This window comes from Sinocyclocheilus anshuiensis, unplaced genomic scaffold (assembly GCF_001515605.1).
Source record: "Sinocyclocheilus anshuiensis isolate Anshui unplaced genomic scaffold, SAMN03320099.WGS_v1.1 scaffold689, whole genome shotgun sequence".
Classification (NCBI taxonomy): Eukaryota; Metazoa; Chordata; class Actinopteri; order Cypriniformes; family Cyprinidae; genus Sinocyclocheilus; species Sinocyclocheilus anshuiensis.
In genome coordinates this window covers 439,545-464,425 of record NW_015536490.1, presented here as the reverse complement: position 1 = coordinate 464,425, position 24,881 = coordinate 439,545, and the positions used below count along the sequence as shown (strand labels likewise).

At 36.1% G+C, this 24,881-nt stretch overlaps 1 protein-coding gene across 2 annotated transcripts in view; it reads left to right on the top strand.

The window, feature by feature from the left end:
- Positions 1 to 23,281, top strand: part of arid3a (AT-rich interactive domain 3A) — a 41,114-nt gene extending 17,833 nt beyond the window's left edge. For both annotated transcript variants that reach the window (XM_016481945.1, XM_016481952.1), the window contains exons 3-9: positions 360 to 642; positions 16,495 to 16,567; positions 17,244 to 17,427; positions 18,738 to 18,985; positions 20,044 to 20,310; positions 22,902 to 22,991; positions 23,077 to 23,281. In XM_016481945.1, the coding sequence (XP_016337431.1) occupies positions 360 to 642; positions 16,495 to 16,567; positions 17,244 to 17,427; positions 18,738 to 18,985; positions 20,044 to 20,310; positions 22,902 to 22,991; positions 23,077 to 23,204 (1,273 nt within the window). In that variant the 3' untranslated portion in view covers positions 23,205 to 23,281. The remainder of the gene's footprint in view (positions 1 to 359; positions 643 to 16,494; positions 16,568 to 17,243; positions 17,428 to 18,737; positions 18,986 to 20,043; positions 20,311 to 22,901; positions 22,992 to 23,076) is intronic.
- Positions 23,282 to 24,881: the final 1,600 nt, after the last annotated feature.

Here is a 24,881-nt window from a genome sequence, read left to right as displayed (position 1 = left end):
CATAATTATTCCACTTTTAACCAGTAGTGTATGCCATGATGAGGAAATAAAACAAAAAATGAAAAAACAATCAAATTCAGAAATGCCAGAAAGTTTTGCTATAAATATGGCTAAAAGAAATGTGCTGAAAAGAAATTGGACAAGCATCTCTCACGTCTTCAGAAAATGTACAAGTCTACTGTGTACCTACTATATATTTAATATGTAGCTTTCTGTAAATAATTTTCTCATTTTAACAGAATTCGTGGCATGGTAGTTGGATGGCAGTTAACCCATAGCAATGTTTCATTAACTTGAATGAGTTGCCTGAATTCATAATCGTCCCTCTGTAACATTTCATCTCCTGTGTTCCTGCGAAGAAAGCAGAAATGGGATGAAGATGACTTTGAGGGTGAGATGGAAGAAGACTATGATGACGATTTAGGTGACGAAGTGCTACCGTCAGGCCGTGAGGCCGTCACCCCAGGCAGAGGCATCCTCCTCTTACCCCACCGCCATTTACACCCTCACTCCCAGCTGCTTAAGGCTCGGCCTGGTTCTGAAAGTGAACCGCGGACATTGACTCACTCCACACATTCATCCCACGGGCCGCTCCATGGACAGGACCACGCAGACTGGACCTATGAGGAGCAGTTCAAACAGGTCAGAAATTAACTTATACACTAAAGGGCAATATTTTCCCTCTGGAATTGTCTTCCTGGGGCATTTTTTTAAACCTTTGTAAGAGCAGTTTGTTTACACTTTATTTTAAGGTGTCATTGTTACAGTGTAATTATCCATTTAAGTACTGAGTAATATTAATTAACTACATGTACTTACTATATGGTTAGGATTAGGGTTTGGCTTAGGGTAACTTGCATATAATTAAGCATAATTAATTGTTATTATAATAGTAAGTACATAAAACGTGTAACAAGGACACCTTAAAATAAAGTGTTACCGGCTATTTTTATAAATGGAATGGAAGTCAGTGGCTACTAGCAACTGTTTGATTATGAACATTTTTCAAAATATCTTCTTTTGTGTTCAACAGAAGAAAGAAATGTATACAGGTTTGGAACAACTTGAGGGTTAGAAAATAAGGACAATATTTTCATATCTGGGTGAACTATCCCTTTAAATTTAACCAGTTACTGCAATTAATCACAATACTATAGACTGTTAACACTCAAATTTTTTCCAACATCAGCAAAAGCCATCTTTACAATGCAAAGGTGGAACAGAAGCTGCATCTGACATGTTGCTTATGTTTATTTACACATGCTCCTCGTGTACTTGAATTTACACTAAAATTGCATGATGTAAATCCTACAAATTAAAAAAACAGGAGCTCATTAGAGGGTGAAGCTGCAGCATCATGACAAAATCATTATTGCTATTGATATTGTAATAATTACAATATCAATAATTAGTAGAAAGTTTTTTTTCTGGCTACAGGCAAAAGTTAAAAACAGTTTATGAATGTGAATTTATTTCTTTTTACAGATTAGAAAATCAAGACAAAAACAAAACTGTTATTCAAACTAGGAATAAATTATATAAAGAAAGCCAGCAAGAAAGCCGCGGTCCATGATTTCAGTGTTGATTTGCACTATTGCAAAAACTCATGTTATAATCACTGAAGCTGTCTAAACTGCAAAATGATTCTTACTTACACATTTTCTGGATTTGTCATCTATGATGATTAGAGAATTCATGAACGCAGATTCAGAATTCCGTCAGTGAGTCAACTCCAGCGTTCTCCGTGGTGATGAATCAGAACACTGCTGATTGGCCATTGCATTCACAAGCTCAACAGAAATGTGTGTGATTGGTTATAATGCTCAGTGCTCCCAACTGTACATAAAAAGAAATCCGATGTAACATGAGCAATTCTACTCTAAATGTAATGCCTCAATGACACTTTTCATTCATATAGATCTTTTCATTCTTTTTTTATTCCTTTTTTTGTCCATTATCTTGAATTTGGGAGGCACTTTTGTTAACTTTGGTGTCGATTTGGTTTTAACTTTGGTTTTTGCCCCAAGCCCTCATTCATTTCAGACCCTGGTGGGCAGGGTAATTCTAACCTGAAACAGGTCCTGCTACAATGATGTTAGTCAAAAAAAAATAATACAGACCAAATAAACACTCCTTGCACACTTGGATGGTTGCAGGTGTGTAGGATAAATGTTGTGTAAAGAACAGAGTTTGTTGTATTCACTAGTCCTAGTGCAAATATTTATCTGGAATTGCAGCATATAATTGTAACGACATTCTTTGATATAGCAGCGTTACAGTCTAATGATCTTCTTCCAGGATTATGCCTGAAGAAGGTTGTTGAAGCAAAACAGTCTTTCAAATAAATATTTGCAAGCAACGACAGCGAGCAGGACTTGAGGAAATTTATCTACTTAACTTGACTAATTTATCTGGGGCTGAAGCTGTAATGTTTTATGCTGAGTGTGACATTTTGTGAAGTGAGTTATGAAAGCAGAACTCCTAAACTAAGCAATATACAGTCAGAGGGATTGAGTACATCTGACCGTCACTGCTCAAAAGCACACTACATTTAAATACTCAAATTGTAGTTTTCAATTATGTTGGTGCACAACTAATCACAAGCTAGATGCGTAAATTCCAGCATCGTTTTCTTACCAGACTGTAGCTACGATCCTGAAATTGTGAATGAAGTAATTTTATTACTTCATGCATTTATGTTTGTTCTTGCTGTTTGTTAAACCTGAACCGTATATCAAACAGTGACATTCCCAACACATATGGTCTGGCACACAGCTATATATTAGCTGTAGTTGTTTAGCTCGTATGTGCAGGCTGAGGCTTGTTAGGATGCCATGTGACCGAAAATTAATGAAGGTTTAAGACATAATTACTGATTATCTCAGAACATGAAGCCAAATGCCGGATCATGCAGAATATGCATATTTGTTGATTTCTCAAAATGAACTTTGAATATTGAAGGTCTCTCCTTCCTACATACAGAAAGAATTCGGTTGCCCTGCTATTTGAGACAATGAAGAGTCTTCGTCTGGAGCAGAGGTCATGACAATAACACCTGTCAATCAGCTACGTTATGCACTGCCAACCAAATAAAAAAACACACTTAAAACAATTTAATGTTTTTCCCCCACTGCATTAACGAGATCAAATTAAAATAATAAGATAACAAAGAAACACATTACAGGTAGCAGAGCATTTGGCAGCTCTATTGCATTTACACTGCAAGACTTAATGCACGGGTCTATTTTGACACATCAGATTTTTTTTGTCATCAGCAGGTACCGAATCGACCTGGTACTCTGTACTACCGGTACTGGAGAAAGGCTGGTATTGTTATGTTTTTAAAATTGAAGTATCAGGTACACGTACTTTTGAAAACACTAGTCAGTAAGATCATTTGTGGCTGATTTATGGAACTGAAAGGCAACATGCAGTAGCACTATTGTGATTATGTTCCATGCCGTTGTAATACTGCTTTCCCATAATGACTGTTTCATGTGCTCCAGAAGTGCTGTGACATCTGTACCCTTGCTGGGGAATTTTTTAACCCAAGATTTCCGATTAGGGAGCATTGCAGGTTATTATTTTTTGAATAATCATGTTGGATTTGAACATTTTGTACCCTGCTTTTGAGAACACGGTCATGTGATTTGCGTATGCTGGGCATGTGATGTGCTGACTGAAGCGTTTGCAGGTGTTTACAACTGTTGGTTGGCGGCCGACAGAAATGTTATTGGAGCATTAGCATTCAGTTCCAAGTATGATCTTCATATCAAGTCGTTGCCAGAAAACGTGAATATTGTGGGCAGTTATGCAATCAAGACATGCAGAGCTGTCTGTACGTTGAGATGTTGCACGATGATTGCGTGGTACTTGAATGGTTGTATAATGAATACTTTACACCCCTGCTTGCGTTCTGAATATGAGAATTTGAAACTGGATGATACACCCAGTTGCAACAACACACTAATGATTTTAGACATATTTACTTGTTGCCTCATAACACTAGTTTGTTTGCTGTAGTTTGTGCTTCCATACATGTGGAAAGGGATAAGGCTCCTGGTTTATTTTGGGCAGGTGTAATGGAGTAACACCAAAAGTATTACTCCAAAAGTAATGGAGATCAGTTGGAAGTTGTATTTTCACTTTGAACTTTGAAGTGTTGCTAATACACATTGTGTTCCTTAAATTTTCTTTACATAGTCTTAAAAAGGTCTTCAAATATTTAACTTCATAAAACCTGCAGAAACCTTCTAACTACAAGTCAACCTGTCTGCCAGCGTTACGCAGAGCATGTGAAAGGCTGACAGCTGGTCTTTTTCCTGCAGCAGCTGGGACATGGCCAAAATAAATGCAAAGCCACTGTGTCTCTGATTATGTTTGATACAGATATTAATTAATCGTGTTTTAAGGCATGCTGCCAAATTCTCTAGCATAGCTATCTGTTCCTGCCATAAAGTGAATTGAATAAAGAAACAGATTTATTCACTGGTATCAAAAATGGCAATGTCGTAATCATTCACACAATGAGATGGCTTAGTACTATTGTCTGCTGCCGGCCAAGTTTGTGGTTTTAATTCATTGGAATTGATGTGATTTGTCTTTTTTCTATTCTATGTTGTTAAATTCATCCTCTTGTAAGTAAGATACAAGAAAAGTCCGTTGTGGCAGATTTTTGTTCCTATGCAAATTGTCCTTTCGGTGCTGCCAGGTGGTTTCTGTTCCATCAACATCTCCAAGAGACGTTTGTTTAACTAAATCATCCTCTGATCAGAATTTTATAGACCTCATATAGGAGTTTGCATTTATATGTTCCTGCAATGTCTGGGTGGTTTTATGCAACTTCCCCTTTCTGATAACAACTAACAGTTGTGTTTTGTAGCCTTTTCAGAATTCAGCCATTTGTATTTCTTTTTTTCTTTCTTTCTTTCTATCTATCTATCTATCTGTCTATCTGTCTATCTGTCTATCTGTCTATCTGTCTGTCTGTCTGTCTGTCTGTCTGTCTTATATACAAGCATCAAAACAATGAAAGATAAACAAGCATCAAAACAATGAAAGATAAACAAGCATCAAAACAATGAAAGATAAACAAGCATCAAAACAATGAAAGATAAACAAGCATCAAAACAATGAAAGATAAACAAGCATCAAAACAATGAAAGATAAACAAGCATCAAAACAATGAAAGATAAACAAGCATCAAAACAATGAAAGATAAACAAGCATCAAAACAATGAAAGATAAACAAGCATCAAAATAATGAAAGATAAACAAGCATCAAAATAATGAAAGATATACAAGCATCAAAATAGTGAAAGATATACAAGCATCAAAACAATAAAAGATTAATACAGCTTTAAATAGTTTTTTTTCTGTACATTAATGTTGTTTTAATTTTTTTTCTAAGCAAAAAAAATATATATTTGTGTGTGTGTGTGTCTGTGTGTGTGTGTATACAATAAACAACATTATTAAAATATAGAAAAATAAAAGGACACATTAATGTACAGAAAAAAAATACATTTAAAGCTGTATTTATTTATTTATTTCATATAAAAGAAGCAGTTCTGAAGCTACTTTCTGAGCGGATTACACATTTATTTGAAGCAGTTATTCATTTGAATGCCTTTGACCACGCATTCTATATTAATGTGTCAAGTTGCTACAGTACGTGGTAACCCTAAACAGTCCACAGTTGATCGGATTTCAAGGGGAGCGTCTCTGATTTCATCATTGTCTCTTACTACATCAATTTTAGCACAGCATGGTGATAAAGAGCAAAGAAAGTAAAACCAAATATAAGGAGCTAATTTCTTCTAAATATATTTACATTTTAATGCAAGCTACAATGTGATGTTTTGTGCATAATTCTTTATTTTAGTAAAGAAGAAACATTAACTGAATTTCAGATGTGTGCTTCACATGATATCAATCAATCAACATTTATTTTTATAGCGCTTTGCAATACTCAAGGTGACCAAAGTGCTTTCCAATAAGAGCAGAAAATAATACAGTAAAAACAAAAGTATAATTGGCTACAGCAAAATAGGTAAAATAATAAACCATAAAATAAATAAAACACTTAAAATACATGAAAATATTACAACATTGCTAGGTATTAAATGCCAGTCTAAATAAATAAGTTTTAAGCCTATTTTTAAAAAGACCCAGATCAGTAATAGTACGCATATCAAGGGGAAGCTTGTTCCAAAGTCTGGGCCCAGCCACGGAAAAGGCCCGGTCACCCCAGTGTTTGTACCTTGATCTCGGGACTTCCAGCAAAAGTTGATTTGTTGACCTCAAAGCCCTGTTTGACTGGCAAAAAGCCAGAATCTCAGTTAAATAAGGTGGGGCGAGGCCATTGAGAGCTTTAAAACCAAATAATAAAATGTTTAAATCAAATCTAAACGAAACTGGAAGCCAGTGGAGGGAATAGAGAATTGGGGTGATGTGCTCATGTCTGCGTGTATTGGTTAAAAACGGGCCGCAGCGTTCTGCACCAGCTGGAGACGACTGAGGGACGACTGTGAAAAACCAACATAAAGTGCATTGCAGTAATCTATTCTTGAACTAATAAAAGCATGAATTGCTTTCTCAAGGTCAGGGCGCTACAAAAATGGTTTGACCTTGGCCAAAAGACGTAGCTGAAAAAAACTTGCTTTAACCACGGTGTCGATTTGTTTATCAAATTTCAGGCTACTATCAAAAGTCACACTGAGATTTTTGACAGTTGGTCTAAGCTTTGAAGTCAGCGCACAAAAGTCAGAAGTTACAGACTCTCCAAATAAAATGTATTCAGTCTTTTCTTCATTTAAGTGAAGGAAATTGTGCTGCAATGAAAGTTTAATGTCATGAATGAATTAGCGACCCAACTGCGTCAGCCTTTTTCGGCCTCATAGGCAAATAAATTTGCAAATCATCTGCATAGCAGTGAAAAGCTATTGTGTGTCTGGCTATAATTGACCCGAGAGGCAGCATGTAAAGTGAAAATAAAACAGACCCGAGAATAGAGCCTTGTGGCACCCCACAAGAGAGAGAGGCAGTAGAGGAGGACAAGTCCCCGATCATTACTGAAAAACGTCTGTTGGTCAGATATGACAAGAACCACTGAAGTGCAGTACCCCGAATGCCAACAGAATGATTGAGGCGAGACAGAAGGACTTCATGGTCCACTTTATCAAAGGCCGCCGTGAGATCAAGTAACACTTATATAACAGGGCACTTTTCATCAACAGACCGAGCAATATTGTTGTGCACCTTTAACCGTGCAGACTCAATACAATGTCACGATCTGAATCCAGACTGGCATTTCTCAAAGATAGAGTTATTTTCTAAAAAGGACTGTAATTGTTTAAAAACAACTTTTTCTAAAACCTTTGAAAGAAAAGGAAAGTGGGAAACTGGTCTAAAAGTAGATAAAACTGAGGGATCCAGATGTGTTTTTTTAAGAAGAAGTCTAACCACAGCATGTTTAAAAGCGGCAGGGACAGTTCCTGAGCTAAGACATGTATTAATCAAAGCCAACAGAAAAGGCCCTACAGTGGTAAAAACCTCTTTTAACAGTTTGGTTGGAACAACGTCCAAGGGGCAGTTTGTGGCCCTCATATGTTGCACTACTTCGGTAAGGAATGACAATGAAACTGGTTCAAACTGTTCAAACACCGCAGAATGTGCTGCAACGACAGGTGAGCCAGTTCCAGAACTCCTGTTAGTGAGTTATCTAACAGACTCCACTTTATTAATAAAAAGGTGGAGACTGAGGCATCAGTCAGAGGAAAGGTGCGCGGATTCACAACAGAATTAATTGTGTTGAATAGCACCTTGGGACAATGTCCGCTATTGGTAATAATATTAGACAACAATTTTGACTTCTCTTTTTTCACAGCTCTCTGATAATCAGAAAGACAACCCCTTAATATTTCCAGAGACACATGTAATTTGTCCTTCCATCTCCGCTCTGCCTGTCTACAACGTTGCCTGAGGGCACGAGTGGCATAATTTATCCAGGGATCTGCTCTTAGCTTGGAAAATCTGCGCTTATAAGGGGCAATAGAGTCTAAGATCCCAGAACAAGTGGAGTAGAAAGTAGAAAGAAGGCCATCAGGGCATGCAGGAGAAACAGGTCCATGGGGGGGCAAAGTCCATAAAAGCAGCAGCAAGCTCTTCAACTGTTGAGGAGGTGAGGATGTGACGATGACACGGTGGAGCAGGAGACTTGCTAGCTTTTGTTGGGGGAACTGGAAATTCAAAAATAATAGGGAAGTGATCTGAGATGGCAGACTCAGATATTTCAGTAAGGGAAATAGAGAGCCCATGAGAAATAATAAGTGTAATAATAATATGTGTAACTGCATATCAGACATACTGAATAAGTTCTGTGAAATCTTGTGCAATGTTTTTGTTTAAAACAAACTGTAAATTTCATTTAAAGAGGGTTTTTTTTCACCTCATGTTGTTCCAAACCTGTATGACCTTCTTTCTTTTTTGATAAATATCTATGTTCAACAGAGGAAAGTCATACTGGTTTGGAATGACATAAGGGTGAGTAAATTAATTCATTTTTAGTTGAAACCTGCAAAGTTTACCTGTAAAGCCACTGTAATGCACAACCTCAAATGGTTTGTTCAGTTGTTGCATTAATATAATTCATACTGCATGGTAAGTTTTGTTGCTCTGTGGTTTAAGGTGGTACTAGCCTTCCCATGCAACTGGATTTGAGAATTTACTTTTAGTTAATGTTGTCATAAACCAACTGGATACATTGTTATTCTTCAGTAAGAGACTATCATGATATCAAATATGAAGAGAACAAAATGTCTAATTTTGTAGCTCTATAAAATTTTACACTTCTTCCTCTCACACAGACTTCCTGAGAAAAAGAGAAGTATCCTTTGATGTCCGCTGTAAACATGAACAGCAGGGCAAATGGAGCCCAGATGGACAGTAAAGAAAAGAGCTCTTTAAAAATTCATCACACCCTCTACAGTCAGTTGCCATTTAGTGGTTTTAACATTAAACATTGATTTGCTTACTGCAAACTGAGGGGAGGAGAGCTATTTAAATGCACCAAGCTGAAGTGAAGCTTGGATTTGAATATATATTTTTATATGATTTAGTTGCAGTTTTGATCCATCAGTATATCCCACTAGCTTCAAAGATTTCATGCATTTTCAGAATTGACATGCACTCTTGCTATTTATGCTCGATATCATCAGTTGGTTACCATCGTGTGAGCTGTTGCTGAATTACCATAACACTTCCTAATTGGTTTTGGTGTCGTCACTTTGTTTTTGTCTGTCAAACAGTTGTTAAATCAATGGATAATGTTGCTAATTACATTTGGTTATTGACACTGTTTTTATTATTTGAACGTCTGTTCAATTTTCATAAACTCTAGCTAATTATGTTTCTTATCATCGCTTGACCAGTTGGTGGATTGCTGTAAACTCCTACTAATTATGTTCGGTATTGTCACATCTTTACAGGCCTGCAAAATATTTTATAATTCTTTTTTTTTTTTTACACCTCATCAGAATTATTGCACTTTCACAAGCACAAATCAAGAGAGCGTCAACTCGCATGGTTTGCTTGTGGATTTGGTTGCAGAAAACGATCGCATGAAAGAAAACAGACTGGCTGTATTACGCTTTTATTTAAGCAGAATATCGCAATAGAGATAGCTAAACTCCAGTTTACATGTTTGTCGGTGATTTTTTTTCTGTAATGTAGAGAGATCATGTGCACAAGGTTGCCAGGTTGGGATAATTAAGTAAACCACTGGGCAGAAAATGTATTTAAGAAAAAGCTCTGATTAGGGGATTTCAACTCTGGCAACTGCAACAATGAAAACTTGTGGAGCCTTGTTACCAAATCAAGATGACAAATTAAAACGAAAGGTTTTCAAGATAAATAACCAGCGGGCAAATATATCAAGTGATTATGCTTAATAAATCGAGAGAAGCAGAAATCGCGATAATGATTAAAATGCGATTTACCGTCCAGCCCTGCGTATTCCAGGTCCCACTTTTTGTTTAAACAAATAACGTTCTCACAGCTCCTGATGTATAAACGTATCCGTGCCTGATTTGCCTAATTCACAGATTTGCTTTCACCGCTGACCTATTATCAGTCAACCGTTTAATTATTCCTGTCTCAGAAAAAAAGTTCTACACCGTGAATAAATGGTCTTGTTAATGTAGACGTGACATCATGTATTCATATTTTGTTTCAGACAGACATCTCCCATAGGCATTCTGCCATTCAAACAGCTTTAATTGCACCGATAACTCACTCATGTCCAAGCAGGAAAACGAGCACTTGCAGACAGGAATTGCTGTTATGGGGAGTAGTTCATAGCTGGATGTTGTCCAGACATTGCTGCTGCTTCAGAGCTGATGTCAGGCTCGGGCCTCTAGACATTGGAATGTAAACAAAGATGGACGAAAAGCTTAGGCTAGCACTTTTCCATTGCATCACACTTCTCTCTTAAGAGTCATTCTATAATTTAGGGTACATTTCACATCAGGAAAAAGGTGTAAAAAAAAAAATGCTTTCTCAGTAAAACAACTATTGGTTTCGGTTTATGTATTTTATCAGCGTAACCCATCTGCTATTTTCCAAGCTTAATCTTAAACACCATATTGATATTATAAAAAAAAGCATGTTTTCCTTGGTGATGGGACAAACTGCATGGGTTGACAGGTAACATAGTTGACAATTTTACCATTTTGACTCATAATTTTAATGTCAGACTTTTGTCTGGTCAACCAATGTTATTTGATCAGGGTAACCTCACATTTGAATATTTATTTGAATTAAAATCATAAAAATATTGCAAACCATAACAACGTGACCAACATAGTTGACGGGTAATTAATAAACTCCTTGTCAGTCGTTCATTGGAGATCAAATATAGAAAAAATCAAAAGGGCGTTTATCATAATGTGTCCACCACCGAAGAAAATGACATCACATGATGCTGGTCGCATGATTTTGTGATCAACCATTTTTTATTTTCAGAAGGGTTTGATTAGTAACATTGTTGACAGAATATTTGCGGACATGAGTAAAATGAAGAATTTTCTTATTTGAAAGAAAATGTCATTTCAAATCAATCGATTTTTCTAATGTATTTGGATTCTAGAAATACATTTAAAATAGATACCCTAAATTATGGAACGACTCTTAAACGTTTTGTCCATCAACCTGGAGTGTCTTTTCATCTTTAAGGAATTTTCTTCCCTTTAATATACTTGTTTCTTTCAACCAAGAGTCAGGGTTTTTTTCAGTACATGTGGTTTGAGTTGCTTCTAAATTTAGTCAAATGTATACATTTATTTATGAATCATGTTTTCTCTGTGAAACCATTCACCCACACAGATTTTGCACACAAGCGTTTGCATACATAACGTTTGTGAATGAGACCTGAGGAGAGGGTTGGTGGAAAAAGTTGTGATCAGAAGTCAAATGTTTGTCCAATTTCTAATTGTTGGAGATGAACAGGCCACGTGAGATGTGAGACAGGAAGCAGTGTTAATTTATTATCGTTGAGATATTAGTATTGCTTTTGTTGATATTAGTATTGCTTTTGTTAATATTTCGAATTAGATTTTATTTTTTATATTTTCTGCTTTTGTTAATTTTATTTATAGTAATTTAGTTGTGTTTTTGCCATTTTTGTTAGTTTTGTTGTTTTTAAATATGCCAAAATAGTTTTTTTGTTGTTGTTGTTTTTTTTCAGTTATTATTAGTACATCAAGTTAAACTAAAGGTAAAAAGGAAAATGAGAAATGTTATCTTGGAAACTAGCTGAAATAAAAATAAGTTTAAGGTTTATATTTTATTTTTATGTAACATTGTTTTATGAATTTAGTTTTAGTTTTAGTTATATAATAACCCTGACAGGAAGTGTGCAGGGTTCAGCGTGCAATAAATGACTGGAGCTTTTACAATACCAAATGTAACCTGATACCAAGCTGATGGTCCCTCCCTTTTGCTCTCTTTATTTCTGTCAGAGAAAGTATCTCAAATTTAAAGTTAATTTTGTCATCTGTGTTGTTCATTGTCTGTGCAGTTTTTTGCTGTTTCTGTGACTTCTGACATGAGAACTCTTTTAAATCATGACTCGTGGGTTCAATAAATTGCTTCATTGTGGTGTATTAAACAATTTAATTTAGGTAATGGTTGGAAAATGTGGTTTCTGTTGTTAAGATCCTTCAGCCATTCATATGTTTGTCAGAAATATTGCTTTAGTTAAAACCATAGGACCAAAAAATATATATTTTGTTACATTTTTAATGTGTTCATTAGTCGCCTTACATGTAAGTCTATGGAGATTTTTCACGCATTTGACTTTAAAAAAATCTAATAGGCAGTTTCATAGGCAAAAGTCGATAGTGATGTTTTCCATCACAAAGTGTTTTTTTTTTTTTATTAAAAACTGTATTTTAATTGTGATCATGTTTTTTTTTTTATCCTCGTGATTTAAGCATAATCGTCTGCAATATTTGCCCACTTGTATCCTGAAAACATTGTCTTACATTGGTAACGAGGCTCCGTAAGCTGTCATGTTTGAGGTTGCCAGATATCAAGAGTTTAAATCCCCCAGTCAGATCTTTTTGGAGCAAAATAATCTATTATATATTATATATAAAAATATATCTATTGATTGTATTCGAAACTTTGGACTGACTCACGGCCCACACAGATTTCAGTATGGGTTAAATTAATAAGTAATTTGAATAATATAGCCAGAATTCAGAGTTTCAAGTTTCTGAAATCAATTTCTCATTCCCTGCAGGTGTTTCTGGTGAAGGCGTGCTTTAGCTAGGGACGTTGTGACCCTTTAGTTTCTTCTCAGAAACCACATTCTCCTTTGCCCTCAATGCAACACCACCATTCAATTGAAGTCAGATTGAGGCATCTGAGAACAGGCGCCTCTATGAGATCGATACTGTTCTTATGTGCTTTCATAGTTACCCTTCCCCCATTTGGGCCTCGCTCATTTCCGGCCCTTCCCCCCTTTTGTCATTTTGCCTGCCTCTTGAGGTGATTGGCAGGTGTGAAATGTTGCTGCGTCGTTTCGAGAATAACAGCTCTCGTGTCATCGAAACAATGTCAGACCTTCTCGATGTCAGTCCGAGGTATCCAATTCAGCATTCATTCACTCGCTCACTTCTGAAAACCATTTGAGATGTAAAACTGACCCATAAAAGCATTACACACCTTTATTTTGTTACTTGTAACTAGGGCTGCACGATAATGGTTAAACTGTTAATCATGATTAGTTTGCTTAAAACATTACTCTTAATCTTGATTTTTGTCATTTTATAATTTTTTATTTTTTTTACATTTCATGGTTGCCAGGTTGGGATTAGGTAAACCGCTGAGCAGAAAATGTATCGATTTATGAAAAAAGCTCTGATTGAGGGACTCTTGACATCTGGCAAACCCAACCATGAAAGCTTATGAAGGCCTGTTACCAATGCAAGATAACGCAAAAGCCAAATTATAATAAGCATCGATAAATAATCAGTGGGCAAATATCGCAGACGATTATGCTTAATAAGAGGAGAGAAACAGAAATCACAATTAGGTTAGGTATGTTACATGTGTTTGTGTAATTATTTTTGTAGCCCATTTCTTGGGAAACATTCCTGAATGCAAATAAGGATGCAAATGCTTGTTTATATTCTCCCGTATGTTTATTATGTTTATCTTTGTTTTGCTGTGATGTTGGTGAGTACTTCCCGTTAAATTTACCAGCAATTTACCACCAAATTTTTTACACCACATTTAAGGTCTGAAATCATTTGAAGTTAAACATTCACATCCAGCCGACTCTTTTCTGGTACATTTCTCCACCCTGTATTTGAGGTAATGTCAGACAGCTCTGCCTCTACCCGCTTCAAACAGATAAACAGATGTGTTTCCACAGCATGAGGGAGGGGGCTTAGGGTGTATCAGCAGAATTTGGGGGCAAAATGATCTATAGCTCTCCATCGGTGAAAGCTAAAGGCCCCTGAGGGGGAGATTTCAAACAGAAAGTTGTAAACTTAATGACTGGTTCCTCTTTACCTGCTGATTTTTTTTTATATGTTTGTCCTTATATGTAGCCCACATGATGAATCAAATTTTAATTGTATTCACGATTTCTGCTTCTCACAATTTAAGCATAATCATCTGCGATATTTGCTCGCTGGTTATTTATCCTGAAAACATTTCATTTTTAATTGGTATTTGTGTTATCTTGTATTGGCAACAAGCCTTCACAAGCTTTGCGGTTGCCATATTTCAAGAGTTTAAATCCTATAATCAGAGCTTTATTGATACATTTTCTGCCAAGTTGTTTACTCAATCTTCCAAACCTGGCAACCACATGCCGCTGCAACGTTTTTGCATTCGAATGTGGATTTTTATTTTAAATTCGACGAATATTCAAAATTCGAATTTTTTTGACAGCCCTACTCTGTACATTATGGAAAAAATGCTGATGAGCTAAAAACACGGGCAAACATGTAAATTGGAGTTTAGTGATCTCTGTTGAGATATTCTGCTAAAATAAAAGTGCAATACAGCTAGTGTTTTTTTTTAAAGTGATGTGACATGTGGCCAAGTATGGTGACCTATACTTGGAATTAGTGCTCTGCATTTAACCCATCCAAAGTGCACACACAGCAGTGAACACACACACACCGTGAACACACACCCGGAGCAGTGGGCAGCCATTTATGCTGCGGCACCCGGGGAGCAGTTGGGGGTTCGGTGCCTTGCTCAAGGGCACCTCAGTCGTGGTATTGAAGGTGGGAGAGAGCGCTGTACATTCACTCCCCCCACCTACAATCCCTGCCGGTACGAGACTCGAACCCTCAACCTTTGGGTTACGAGACCGACTCTCTAACCATTAGGCCACGACTTGTTTGTTTGTTTTTTGCTCAGCTACCAGCACTGTTTTTTTTTAAATAGCCTGACCTTTTTGGCACGTGAGACTTCTGTTTTCATTAAGATCCTTCAGACATTCACGCATTTGTTAGAAATATTGCTTTAATTAAAACTAAAGATTTGATTAAGATACCATTTCACATTATATTTTTTAATGTATTAATTTATGAATCATCATAAAACTAACAGTTCTGGTCCTCAGGAATACTAGGAACTAGCTTGCTGATTACTTGCTGCCTATTTTTTATAGCATGTGAAATAATGCATTATGCAGTGATAAATGTTCCAAAGTATAGTGTGCTGTATTGTTATCACTTGAGCTCGCTATATTTTATCAGCTCATCATGTTGCGTGTTTAATTCAGCAAGTTCCCATTTTGGTTCGTTTGCATTTTGTGGACATCATTTTGAAAATAATAATAAATAATGATTTATTTATTAAAGATTTATTGAAAGATTTATTTATATAGTACCTTTCATACATAAAATGTACCTGAAAAAACTTCACAAGAAGGAAAAATGTAAAATTAAAATGAATAATAATAATAATTTGATATCATTAAATATACATTTATTATTATTATTATTTAATGATTTATGATAGTCATATATACAATAATTGTATATTTTAATTATATATATATCAACAATAAACAATAATATTAATTTATATATTAATAAATACAATCTTTTTTTATTATTATTATATAATTTATCATTCATAATTTAACATTTATAATTGAAATATAATAAATTATGATATAAATTAAAAACATGTATATATCATTTAATTAATTAATTTGTTATTATTATTCATTATTAATAATAATAATTTAATTGTAGTGGGAAAGAAATTCAATTAAATTAAATTAAAGTTTATTTGTATAGCACTTTTTACGATACAAATCGTTGCAAAGCAACTTCACCGAAAATTTAGCTTCTACAATATTTAGTAGTAGCTTATCAGTGGTGACTGTCAGTTTATGCACATATGGCAGAAATGTACGGAAAAATCATTTAAAGACGTAATCAAACAGACGATGAACACCATTAACAGCAATTATTATATGATGCAATCAAACTTATAGCAAAATTTGGTAGTTCTGTAAAGAACGGTCTTGAGTGTTGCATTTTGGTGTATTCTACTCTGCGCAATGTGCTTTGTATACTGCTTATTTTGGCAAATATAGCAGGTCATAGTAGTAAGTATTATGTTAGCATGCTGTACCAAACATGGCCTTGATAACAGCTGTGATGTGTAAAACCTGCAAATCACCCCTTTTTTACACCTTAATTACACCTTAATGTCAGGAACTATATCTTCTAACGAAATAATGACACTTTATTTTTATTGTAAAATAATGTTTTTATAGGTGTCCTTTATTTATTTTTTTAGCTAGCACCTGCCAGCTAACAGTTCTGTTTAGCCATGACTTTTTCACAATACAGTGAATGCAATTTCTGATCCAGGACATCAAGAGTGATGAGAGCACAGTTTCACACACTGCTCTTCATAACCTTGTTTGTCTGTCTGTGTGTTTTTCATGTGCAGCTCTATGAACTGGACAGTGACCCAAAGAGGAAGGAGTTCCTGGACAATCTGTTCAGCTTTATGCAGAAGAGAGGTATGTGCAAAGAAAATCACTTTTACGCATCAAAAACATCTCCATATGTCATCTTATAGAGACCTTTATGACCCAGACCTTTCCAAACTCTTCTCCTAATGCGCTCTCATCAACACCCAGCTCATCTTTCAAATCTCCACCATAGTGACATTTATATGCATTTATATCGAAGCACTGCAGTTTTCTCCCTTCATATCATGCTGAAGCAGGGCTGTTGCACATGTCCATGATCCGGCCTTGAAACTGTCGAAGCATGTGTTCCTATTAAACCTGCTGTGGAAAATGTTCTCCAGCACATGTTAAACCCTCTTCTGATGAATAAATTAATGACCTGGGAGAGAAATTTTATTAGCTAGGTTTATTTATGGCACAAATGCATGTGCACGATAATCTGCTGCCTAGAGAAGAGCAGAAACGCTGAAATTAAATGTAATTAATTAAATAAGTTTATTTAAATAAAAAAAAATGTACTTATTACTATAGTACTATTTATTATTACTACTTCTTTTGTTGTTTATTTGTAGCACAAATGCGTGTGCACAACAATCTGTTGCCTAGGGAAAAGTAGAAACTCTGCAGTCTTCCCAAATGAAGACTAAAATGGGAGTTACTTTCATTTGTAGACAATACATTCAAGCTGCTAAGTCGCTCAGCGCAGCTGTTTGTTTTCGTGCAGGGACTCCAGTGAACAGGATTCCCATCATGGCCAAGCAGGTGCTGGACCTCTACATGCTGTACCAGCTGGTGACAGAGAAGGGGGGGCTGGTGGAGGTCATAAATAAAAAGTTGTGGAGGGAGATCACGAAGGGCCTGAACTTGCCGACCTCCATCACCAGTGCTGCCTTCACTCTCAGAACACAGTACGTACTCACCGACACCTTCACAGGAGAAATTATGTTTACTTGCACGTGTAGAATGGAAACGCCCACTGCTATGATTGGCTAACATCTTTGCATATGAAATGAGCATTACACCTGGAACTCTCTCAAAAACTTTCACTGTGTTTTTACCACCAGCCGCCTAGATTACCAGATAGTGAGAAGTGTTGATTAAAGCACTATATTTAGAACGAATCCCGTTGCATCAGGTTGCACCGCTGCACTGCAGCCAAACACAGTCATGTCTACTGAGCACAAGATGCAAGGATCTCATTGCAATGCGATTTCTGCAATCTCACAAATGCGTTCATAATATCTAACAGTGAAAACACGATGTAAATAACATACTTGTTGAGCAGTGTAAACTGTGTCTCTGATTTTAATGGGAGTTTTGGCGAAAATACTGAATCGCATCACTGATAGACTCACGTTTATCTTGAATTGACTGCTCCAGCGTTTTGATCGCTTTTTGTATATAAAATAATCACATTATAAATACCAGATGGTTTTCACGCTACTAATAGGAACGGTGTGAAGTTGATGGTTTAGTCATTGGCTTGATTGACTAATGCATAAACCGCAGTAAACCACATTTACAACATTTTATATGATCATGACATGCAGTTTCAGATTTTTACATTACATTTCTCAAATTTAGTTTTGATTGCAATGGTTTTTAGTGCTGTCAAACGATTAATCGCGATTAATCGCACCCAAAATAAAAGTTTTTTTTTATATGTGTGTAAGATCTATATTTATTATGTATGTAATAAATACACAAACATACATGTATATATTTAAAAATATATATATTTATATGTGTATGTATATATATATATTTATATTCAAATATATTATATATAAATATTAATATTTGATATATAAACACAACATATTTTTCTTAAATATATACATACGTGTGTGTATTTATATATACATAATAAATATACACAGTAGTACACACATATATTATGTAAACAAAACTTTTGTTTTGGATGCGATTAATCGTTTGACAGCACTAATGTTTTCTGCACCATTTCTTTACATGAAGTAGTATGGCTCTTGTGATTGATGGACAGACATGAGCTGTTCAGAACACTCCTCTTTGATAGCATATGAAATCCTGGAGTTTCAGAAGGGTAGAAAAGGATAATTCATATTTTAAACTGGGGAATTAGTTTTGAGTTCTGAAACTTGCGGTATGTTTTTATTGTAAAGTAACCACTTATATGTGTAAATCTCAAAAATATTTTGATTCTCCATTGCATGACCCCTTTAATTTCGCCCTGCAGATATATGAAGTATCTGTATCCTTACGAATGTGAGAAGAGGGGTCTCAGCAACCCCAATGAGCTGCAGGCAGCCATCGACAGTAACCGGCGAGAGGGACGCAGGCAGGGCTTCGGTAGCTCGCTCTTCACCTACTCGCCCAACGGGACACCCACAATGCTCTCATCACCCAAACTCTCCATGCCACCCATGGGCATCGCCCTGCCCAGCAATGGAGCCTTAGTCTCATCCTTACAGAAAATTAAGAAAGGTAAAACCTGCTTTCAGACACACCAAATATAATGCAGTGGGTCATGGTTACATAATGATGAGTAGTAACTGATTACATGTAATCCAGATTCCAAAAATAAAGTACTGGTAATTAGATTATATTGCATTCGAAAAAATCGTACTGTGTGTCATACTGTTTAGCTTTGACTATATTCATATAGAATGGCCGTGTAAATGTCATGTAAGTAAATTTGTAATCCATACTTCTGAGTTTGGGGACAAAAGCACCTCTCAGTCACTGACAAAATATAGAGATGTATAGTTCTTCATTATATGCTTTCATATGACTTTTTCTTAATTATTGATCTGGACAAAAATATTCCAAACCTGGGCATCTTTGGATGTGTAATGTCATTGCTGTTTTCATGTTTATTAATGCAGCGATTCCCAAACGTTTTTGTCAGCCAAACTCTTTTAATATAAAATATTTAATTAAAGACCCATGAGATTTTAAGTTCATGTTTCAATAATTTAACAACACATGTGCATGTTCACGGTTCTCTGATGTCAGTTAATGGCCACATTGACATGCAGGTCAACAAATAAAATATTTCTATTTTTTTGTGTGTTCATTTGTTTTATTTTTACAGTTTTCATTTTCATAAAATGTATTATTTTAAATGTATATGTTTAGTATTTAATTAATCATTAGCTTTTCATCAACTCATTAACCCTAGTTTGGGAAACCCTGACATAATGTAAAGTTATGCATTTGCATTTCTTCTTGTTGACAACAGAGAATGGAATATATTTTCTTCTCTTTTTTTTTAGGTAAAAAGTTATCTAAAAGTAATCAGAAAGTAGTCTGAATACATTACCTAAATTGAGTAATCTAAGATTATAATGACGATTATAATAGATTACATTAACTAGTTTTTGTCATGTAATTTGTAATCAGTAACGGATTACAAATTATAAGTAATCTACCCAGCACTGTGGTTACATCTTTTAGTGACATCTTAGAAAAACGACTCAGATGTTGCCATATGGTTTGCTTAATTTCAAATGTGTTTCCTTCGATTCCTTTCTCTGTTGTAGAGGATGACGGGGTTCAGACTCGTCTGCCTGCGTCTCTGGCCACTCATTCGGTAGCTGCGGCCCAGGCTGCGGCTGCACAGGCGGCCACCATCACACAGGTAGCTGCACTGGAGCAGCTGCGGCACAAGCTGGAGTCCGGCGAGCCCCCAGAGAAAAAGATTGCACTACCACTGGAGGAACACCAGCGGCTACTGCAGAGAGCCCTTCAGCACAACCTGCTGGCTATGACAGCACAGATCCCCATGAACATCCGCATCAACAACCAAGGTACTGACTGACACTTTAACATTCTGGCCTACAGATGGACTAAATATGTCTACCCTGGCAATAGTAGGGATGTGCAATCACATTTTAAAACCGACTATACCAGTATTTCTCAACAGGGGCGGTACAGTCCCCCAGTGTACGTTTCTATTCGCAAGGCTTTTTTCACAAGGCCTGAAAAACTGACAAGGATTATATTCAAACTGTCTAGTTAAATCAAATCTGTTATTTGGCATTCAATGACATGCTTTTTAAATTAAATAATAATAATAATAATTTGAATACATAGTATTTAAAATATATCTCTTTATGGACTTTTTGAAGTGTCAGAGTTTAGGTGGAACAGACTTACAATGGAGGGACAGAAATCTCTTAGGTTTCTAAATCTTCATTTGTGTCTCAAAGATTAAATGAAATTCTTATGGGTTTGGATTGTTTGGATAGATCCTTAAGCGCTGGATTGAGAATTTTTATTTTTGGATGAAATTTTCTCTTTAAGAAAGCCAAAATATTAGACTGGTTTCTGGTTCATTGGACTCTGATGAACGTTTTCTCAGGTGGTGTTTACATAAGACGTGTTCATGTATTCAAAAAAAGCTAGCAAGCTAGATCTTAAGATACAGTTTTAAAGGGGTCATATGATGCGATTTCAAGTTTTCCTTTGCAGACTGCGCTTGTTGGAAGGAGGGACTGTAGAAAACGAAGCGTTTGAGAGAGGCGGGGCATAGAGGACCTACAATAATGTACAGTATTTGAAAAATAATGTGTTTTTTGAACATTAAAGCATGTCAACATATTCTGTTACACCAAATACACAAAATAATGATCTTTAAAAAAGCATCATATGACCCCTTTAAAAATTACCATTTAAAAAAACTAAAAAAACTTGGAACCGAAATTGTGTATGTATGTTGTACAGTCATGTTTATTCATAAACGTATGTTGAAACACGTTGTACAATCATTACAAGCACAGTTAGACTACAAAGAGTTGATTTAATTTACATTTTTACTGTGGTTTTATCCTTTCCCATAAACACCTTTTTATAAAATTGTTGATGTTTCAGGGAAACCTGTGTGTGGAATGAAATGAACTCAGTGTGTTTTCTAGTACAGTGCTGCAAAGCCCCTCTTACATCATCATTCACTGGAACCAGCTATTTTGTAGGAAAGGGTGTGAAAATACTACCACAGTCAGACTAAGTTACTGGCATGTGGTAAATGCACTTTACAGATTGGTGGTTGTCAGGTGGAGATGTCAGCTGCCTTCTCTAGGATGAGTCATTACAGCTCTCATTATCCCACAGTAGTAACTCTAGAACTGTTCTTACTAAATACTATTCTAATGAATGAGGAAACAAAAGGTGTTTAGAAGTGCTCCGATTAGATCTTATCAGAACTGTATAGTTGCATTGATGTATTTACTTTAAAGAATGGTGGCATGAAGGGTCTGATTCATTAGTAGACTGGAGGTGTTGACCTCAACGACAAAATACAAGGCGAATATTTCTGCCGTGTGGGAAATCCCTGCCTCAACACAGCATGTCTTCCTTTTCTTGGTTAGAGGTGTTAAATACTAGAGGTTTCACCTTGTGTATTTTATCGGAAGATGAATAAGGGACTGAATAAATTCCCCCTGCCACTGCACATGAACTCTTTTCATTTTTTTAGCTTGCTTCTATCTATCAACTGGGAAATAGCTAAGGCAGTGCCCCCTGCTGGAATTATACAGCCCACAGAATATTGTTAGTAGCTTTGTGAGCACCATTATTAATAATTCTCATACTTTGGGTTAGTAATTTGTACAAACCCATATACCCTATGTATTAAATGTTGGCATTTAAAGGGATAGCTCAGCCAAAAAATGAAACTTCTGTCATCATTTATTCACCTTCAAGTTGTTTCAAACCTTTATGAGATTCATTCTTCTGCTGAACATAAAAGAAGATATTTTGAAGAATGTGGGTAACCAAACAGTTACTGGACCCGTCTGCTTGCATCTCTGGCCACTCATTCGTAAAAGGGTCTCATTCATTAAAGTATTTCCTTTGCGTATTTGCGTAAAAGTATTTCCATTGTCAAAATGATCCCAGTTCACACACGGATCCACGAAAATGACTAAAGACGTAGTTGGTGATATGACTTTGTGAAGAAACTTGTGGATGCCTATAGACTGAACACGTAATATGCACGTCTATGACGTCACCAGTTTCATAAATTCGTGTTTTTATAGTTTAAAAAGAGATGATAATGGTAACATAAAACTTGAACTTTGAAATCTGTTTTCAAAGGTTAGTGTTTACATGCTCCCAAAGCCATTGTCGTGATTTAAATGCCCAAAAGTTGTAAACTGTTTCGTGTAAACGACCTCTTAATCTTCCCAACCTGGCAACCATGAGCACACGCTCTCTGTACATTACGGAAAAAGCAAAATAATCGCGATTAACCGTTTAACCATTATTGTGCAGCCCTATGGACAGGTGGTTTTAATTTTGTGGCTGATCATTGTAAGTGAATAATACCTCGTGCTGCTTTGAGGAGAGGTGTGCTATTACTTTTTGTAACGTAAACTTTTTTTTTTTTTCTGTCTATCAGAGAGCAGGCAAGACTCAGCCTTGAACCTGACCACCAATGGCCTAAACAGCATCAGCATGTCGTTGGAGCTCAATGGAGTCGTCTACACCGGTGAGGAGCCATCACCACGTAGATTCTTTGTATTCAAGTTCTCCTTGTTTTGACTGTGACTAATCTTCCTGTTTTCTCATAATAGGTGTTCTCTTCGCCCAGGCCGCAGCACCGACCTCATCAGGGGCATCCAACAAATCTTCCGCAGGCAACAGCGGGCCTCAATCTGTTCACCACACACCTACCTCATCCTCCAACAACCAGTCGCCTTAGCACCTCAGACTCTCTCCGTCACTGCAAAACCAAAGCCAAAAAACCTCAGTTACTACAGAAGATATGCCAAAAAAAAACAGTGCAGGAATAACTGAATCGTTCTCAACTTGAAGTACACTAGCTCAGGTATTTTATTTACACTCTCCTTTGTTCAGGAGTCAAAAGAAATCTAAAATAACAGCAGAGTTTATTATAAAGATAATGATATAATGTATATGCAAAACCTGTGAATAATTTATTTCTCTTTCTGTGAGCACACTGTCTGGCGTTAACAAGGCTGTAGGATTCTGCTTTTTAGGGTTTTATAATCTCTGACTGACAAAAGCTTTTCATTAATAGGCAAACCCATAACAATAGTATTATTGTTATAACGTGTGATGCAAACAGCTTGAGGGTCTGAACTAATAATATATTGTTGTAGATTTTATTTTCTCTGTATATGTATCCTGCAGTGCCTTGTGAAGGTTTTTCCTTAGCACAGTTTGAATGCGCTGTTGACAGGCGAACGTCTGAACTTCAGAATGAACATGATACAAAGTGCGTAATTGTCGGAGGTTTTGCTGTTTTTTGTTGCAAGTGTTCAGCTGTTCTCAGAGCTTAATATCAGTCAATGAAGATTCATTTTAAAGGGATAGTTCACCCAAAAATAAAAACTCTGTCATCATTTACTCAACATTAAGATGTTTCAAACCTGTATGAGTTTCTTTCTTCTGCTGAACAGAAGAACAATTTTGAAGAATGTAACCGTAACAGTTTCTGGTCACCATTGACTTTTCTGAAAGTTATGAAAGTCAATGTGGACCAACAACATTCCTCTAAATATCTTCTTTTGTGTTCATCAGAAGAAAGAAATTCATAATGGTTTAGAACAACTTGAGGATGAGTAAATGACGGAAGTTTAATTTTGGGAGAACTGTCCCTTTATGGAGCTGATATAGGCATGCATTTGTAGATATATATACTTGCATTCATACCCTGTTTTCATGTTTCTTGTTTATTTAATGTTTGCATCTTCACGACTGCTGGCAAACTCTGGAGGCCACGTTCTCCATGAGCCTCGCAAAGGTTGCTGAGGTATTGCAGGTATTAAGTCCGAATGTACCTGGACCCATTTATTTGGCCCATATTTATGCTATGTGGAAAGAGTTCAGAGGTTGTTTTACTTGCGTTTGTGTAGAATTTTTGCCGAGCTTTCTCTCAGATCAGCAGTTTGGCTGAAAATAATTACATTTTGACTCAAAGCATGACAGTATAATAGGTTTATTTTTAAGGTTTGAACAAACAAATCATCTTGTGTTTAATTTCCTCACTAACTGAAGATCTTTAGTTTGTCACTTCATCAGGCGTTCTAGCTTAATATAATGCAGTTTTGAGGGGTCCAACGATGCAGCCCTTGCTTCATCAAACAGGGCAGTTTCTGGTTATGTATTGTGCTCTGTATCTGTATTTTTTAACACAAAATCCAACAGCGCAATCCAGAGGAAATTACGATGGGAAGTTTTGAAAGTGTCTTGAGAAAAATTAAATGTTCTTTTCTGAAGGGATTTGAAGGATGTGGTTTCCTGTGTATAGAGATAATAGATCACACCCTTAAAGGTTGTTTTTTAATCATCTCATCAACTGTTCTGGTCAGTAAGAATGTCTTTTATCAGCATGTAGCTACAGTTTATGAAGTAT